The sequence below is a fragment of the Oncorhynchus tshawytscha genome, linkage group LG08 (genome assembly GCF_018296145.1).
Source record: "Oncorhynchus tshawytscha isolate Ot180627B linkage group LG08, Otsh_v2.0, whole genome shotgun sequence".
NCBI classification, from domain to species: domain Eukaryota; kingdom Metazoa; phylum Chordata; class Actinopteri; order Salmoniformes; family Salmonidae; genus Oncorhynchus; species Oncorhynchus tshawytscha.
Genome location: NC_056436.1, coordinates 76,587,971 through 76,592,970, shown reverse-complemented (window position 1 = coordinate 76,592,970; position 5,000 = coordinate 76,587,971). Strand labels below are relative to the sequence as shown.

Here is a 5,000-nt window from a genome sequence, read left to right as displayed (position 1 = left end):
AGGAGGATGATGATGATGATGATAACAGTTGGTATTAATGTTTTGATACAGGCGGTGGCGTCAGTGCGTGGTCTGAGTCAGGAGGATGATGATGATGATGATAACAGTTGGTATTAATGTTTTGATACAGGCGGTGGCGTCAGTGCGTGGTCTGAGTCAGGAGGATGATGATGATGATGATAACAGTTGGTATTAATGTTGTGATACAGGCGGTGGCGTCAGTGCGTGGTCTGAGTCAGGAGGATGATGATGATGATGATAACAGTTGGTATTAATGTTTTGATACAGGCGGTGGCGTCAGTGCGTGGTCTGAGTCAGGAGGATGATGATGATGATGATAACAGTTGGTATTAATGTTTTGATACAGGCGGTGGCTCAGTGCGTGGTCTGAGTCAGGAGGATGATGATGATGATGATGATAACAGTTGGTATTAATGTTTTGATACAGGCGGTGGCGTCAGTGCGTGGTCTGAGTCAGGAGGATGATGATGATGATGATAACAGTTGGTATTAATGTTTTGATACAGGCGGTGGCGTCAGTGCGTGGTCTGAGTCAGGAGGATGATGATGATGATGACAGTTGGTATTAATGTTTTGATACAGGCGGTGGCGTCAGTGCGTGGTCTGAGTCAGGAGGATGATGATGATGATGATAACAGTTGGTATTAATGTTGTGATACAGGCGGTGGCGTCAGTGCGTGGTCTGAGTCAGGAGGATGATGATGATGATGATAACAGTTGGTATTAATGTTGTGATACAGGCGGTGGCGTCAGTGCGTGGTCTGAGTCAGGAGGATGATGATGATGATGATAACAGTTGGTATTAATGTTTTGATACAGGCGGTGGCGTCAGTGCGTGGTCTGAGTCAGGAGGATGATGATGATGATGATAACAGCTGGTATTAATGTTTTGATACAGGCGGTGGCGTCAGTGCGTGGTCTGAGTCAGGAGGATGATGATGATGATGATAACAGTTGGTATTAATGTTGTGATACAGGCGGTGGCGTCAGTGCGTGGTCTGAGTCAGGAGATGATGATGATGATGATGATAACAGTTGGTATTAATGTTGTGATACAGGCGGTGGCGTCAGTGCGTGGTCTGAGTCAGGAGGATGATGATGATGACAGTTGGTATTAATGTTGTGATACAGGCGGTGGCGTCAGTGCGTGGTCTGAGTCAGGAGGATGATGATGATGATGATAACAGTTGGTATTAATGTTGTGATACAGGCGGTGGCGTCAGTGCGTGGTCTGAGTCAGGAGGATGATGATGATGATGATGATAACAGCTGGTATTAATGTTGTGATACAGGCGGTGGCGTCAGTGCGTGGTCTGAGTCAGGAGGATGATGATGATGATGATGATAACAGCTGGTAATGTTGGTAGGCGGTGGCGTCAGTGCGTGGTCTGAGTCAGGAGGATGATGATGATGATGTTGTGATACAGGCGGTGGCGTCAGTGCGTGGTCTGAGTCAGGAGGATGATGATGATGATGATGATGATGATGATGATAACAGCTGGTATTAATGTTGTGATACAGGCGGTGGCGTCAGTGCGTGGTCTGAGTCAGGAGGATGATGATGATGATGATGATAACAGCTGGTATTAATGTTGTGATACAGGCGGTGGCGTCAGTGCGTGGTCTGAGTCAGGAGGATGATGATGATGATGATGATGATGATGATAACAGCTGGTATTAATGTTGTGATACAGGCGGTGGCGTCAGTGCGTGGTCTGAGTCAGGAGGATGATGATGATGATGATGATAACAGTTGGTATTAATGTTTTGATACAGGCGGTGGCGTCAGTGCGTGGTCTGAGTCAGGAGGATGATGATGATGATGATGATAACAGCTGGTATTAATGTTGTGATACAGGCGGTGGCGTCAGTGCGTGGTCTGAGTCAGGAGGATGATGATGATGATAACAGTTGGTATTAATGTTGTGATACAGGCGGTGGCGTCAGTGCGTGGTCTGAGTCAGGAGGATGATGATGATGATGATAACAGTTGGTATTAATGTTGTGATACAGGCGGTGGCGTCAGTGCGTGGTCTGAGTCAGGATGATGATGATGATGATGATGATAACAGTTGGTATTAATGTTGTGATACAGGCGGTGGCGTCAGTGCGTGGTCTGAGTCAGGAGGATGATGATGATGATGATGATGATAACAGTTGGTATTAATGTTGTGATACAGGCGGTGGCGTCAGTGCGTGGTCTGAGTCAGGAGGATGATGATGATAACAGTTGGTATTAATGTTTTGATACAGGCGGTGGCGTCAGTGCGTGGTCTGAGTCAGGAGGATGATGATGATGATGATGATGATGATAACAGCTGGTATTAATGTTGTGATACAGGCGGTGGCGTCAGTGCGTGGTCTGAGTCAGGAGGATGTTGATGATGATGACAGTTGGTATTAATGTTGATAACAGCTGGTATTAATGTTGTGATACAGGCGGTGGCGTCAGTGCGTGGTCTGAGTCAGGAGGAGGAGAACCTGTCAGACTCTGGTCATAACTCCATGAACAGTCTTCCTCCATACAGACCTCCCTTCAGACCACAGCTGGCTCACATCAGGTCAACTCCTGTTTCTCTGTGTCTGTCTCTGTGTCTGTCTGTCTCTGTGTCTGTCTGCCTCTGTGTCTGTCTCTGTGTCTGTCTGTCTCTGTGTCTGTCTGTCTCTGTGTCTGTCTGTCTCTGTGTCTGTCTGCCTCTGTGTCTGTCTCTGTGTCTGTCTGCCTCTGTGTCTGTCTGCCTCTGTGTCTGTCTGTCTCTGTGTCTGTCTGTCTCTGTGTCTGTCTGTCTCTGTGTCTGTCTCTGTGTCTGTCTCTGTGTCTATCTCTCTGTGTCTATTTGTCTCTGTGTCTGTCTGCCTCTGTGTCTGTCTCTGTGTCTGTCTGTCTCTGTGTCTGTCTGCCTCTGTGTCTGTCTGTCTCTGTGTCTGTCTGTCTCTGTGCCTGTCTGTCTCTGTGTCTGTCTGTCTGTCTCTGTGTCTGTCTGTCTCTGTGTCTGTCTGCCTCTGTGTCTATCTCTCTGTGTCTATTTGTCTCTGTGTCTGTCTACCTCTGTGTCTGTCTCTGTGTCTGTCTGTCTCTGTGTCTGTCTGTCTCTGTGTCTGTCTGTCTCTGTGTCTGTCTGTCTCTCTGTCTGTCTGTCTCTGTGTCTGTCTCTGTGTCTGTCTCTGTGTCTGTCTGTCTCTGTGTCTGTCTGCCTCTGTGTCTGTCTCTGTGTCTGTCTATCTCTGTGTCTGTCTGTCTTTGTGTCTGTCTGTCTCTGTGTCTGTCTGCCTCTGTGTCTGTCTGTCTCTGTGTCTGTCTGTCTCTGTGTCTGTCTGTCTCTGTGTCTGTCTGTCTCTGTGTCTGTCTGTCTCTGTGTCTGTCTGTCTCTGTGTCTGTCTGTCTCTGTGTCTGTCTCTGTGTCTGTCTCTGTGTCTATCTCTCTGTGTCTATTTGTCTCTGTGTCTGTCTGCCTCTGTGTCTGTCTGTCTCTGTGTCTGTCTGTCTCTGTGCCTGTCTGTCTCTGTGTCTGTCTGTCTGTCTCTGTGTCTGTCTGTCTCTGTGTCTGTCTGCCTCTGTGTCTATCTCTCTGTGTCTATTTGTCTCTGTGTCTGTCTGCCTCTGTGTCTGTCTCTGTGTCTGTCTGTCTCTGTGTCTGTCTGCCTCTGTGTCTGTCTGTCTCTGTGTCTGTCTGTCTCTGTGCCTGTCTGTCTCTGTGTCTGTCTGTCTGTCTCTGTGTCTGTCTGTCTCTGTGTCTGTCTGCCTCTGTGTCTGTCTGTCTCTGTGTCTGTCTGCCTCTGTGTCTGTCTCTGTGTCTGTCTGTCTCTGTGTCTGTCTGCCTCTGTGTCTGTCTGTCTCTGTGTCTGTCTGTATCTGTGCCTGTCTGTCTCTGTGTCTGACTGTCTGTCTCTGTGTCTGTCTCTGTGTCTGTCTCTCTGTGTCTGTCTGTCTGTCTGTGTCTATCTGTCTCTGTGTCTGTCTGCCTCTGTGTCTGTCTGTCTCTGTGTCTGTCTGTCTCTGTGTCTGTCTCTCTGTGTCTGTCTGTCTCTGTGTCTGCTTGTCTCTGTGTCTGTTTGTCTCTGTGTCTGCTTGTCTCTGTGTCTGTCTGTCTCTGTGTCTGTCTGTCTCTGTGTCTGTTTGTCTCTGTGTCTGTTTGTCTCTGTGTCTGTCTGTCTCTGTGTCTGTCTGTCTCTGTGTCTGTTTGTCTCTGTGTCTGTTTGTCTCTGTGTCTGTCTGTCTCTGTGTCTGTCTGTCTCTGTGTCTGTTTGTCTCTGTGTCTGTCTGTCTCTGTGTCTGTTTGTCTCTGTGTCTGTTTGTCTCTGTGTCTGTCTGTCTCTGTGTCTGTCTGTCTCTGTGTCTGTTTGTCTCTGTGTCTGTCTGTCTCTGTGTCTGCTTGTCTCTGTGTCTGCTTGTCTCTGTGTCTGTTTGTCTGTCTCTCTGTCTGTCTGTCTGTCTGTCTGTCTGTCTGTCTGTCTGTCTGTCTGTCTGTCTGTCTGTCTGTCTGTCTGTCTCTGTCTGTCTCTGTGTCTGTTTGTCTCTGTATCTGCTTGTCTCTGTGTCTATTTGTGTAGATCACTGATGATGAGGAGGATAGTATTGATGATGAAGATGTATATCTCTTACCACCCTCAGTGCCTCCATGGGCCACATCAACTCCATTGGCTCTCTGGACCGAGCATCAAAGGTTGTGGGGTCGTCGGGGGTCGCCATGGCGGATATGGCCATGTCATGTCATAGCATGGCAACGCTCAGCCGCCTGGCGCCATACGGAGGGGAGGCTCCGCCCCCTTATGAACTGTCACTCTCTGTAGAGGAGGTGGTGAGTGATGGATGGATCAGTTGGTTGATTGATTGGTTGATTGGTTGGTTGATTGATTGGTTTATTGGCTGGTTGGTTGGCTGGTTGGTTGGTTGGTTGATTGGTTGGTTGGTTAATTGGTTGGTTGGTTGATTGGTTTATTGGTTGGTTGGTTGGCTGGTTAATTGGTTGATTGATTGC

At 48.1% G+C, this 5,000-nt stretch overlaps 1 protein-coding gene across 3 annotated transcripts in view; it reads left to right on the top strand.

The window, feature by feature from the left end:
• n4bp3 (NEDD4 binding protein 3) overlaps positions 1–5,000 on the top strand; it is a 92,008-nt gene that overhangs the window by 78,557 nt on the left and 8,451 nt on the right. For all 3 annotated transcript variants that reach the window (XM_042325970.1, XM_042325971.1, XM_042325972.1), the window contains 2 exons: positions 2,461–2,582; positions 4,634–4,820. In XM_042325970.1, the coding sequence (XP_042181904.1) occupies positions 2,461–2,582; positions 4,634–4,820 (309 nt within the window). The remainder of the gene's footprint in view (positions 1–2,460; positions 2,583–4,633; positions 4,821–5,000) is intronic.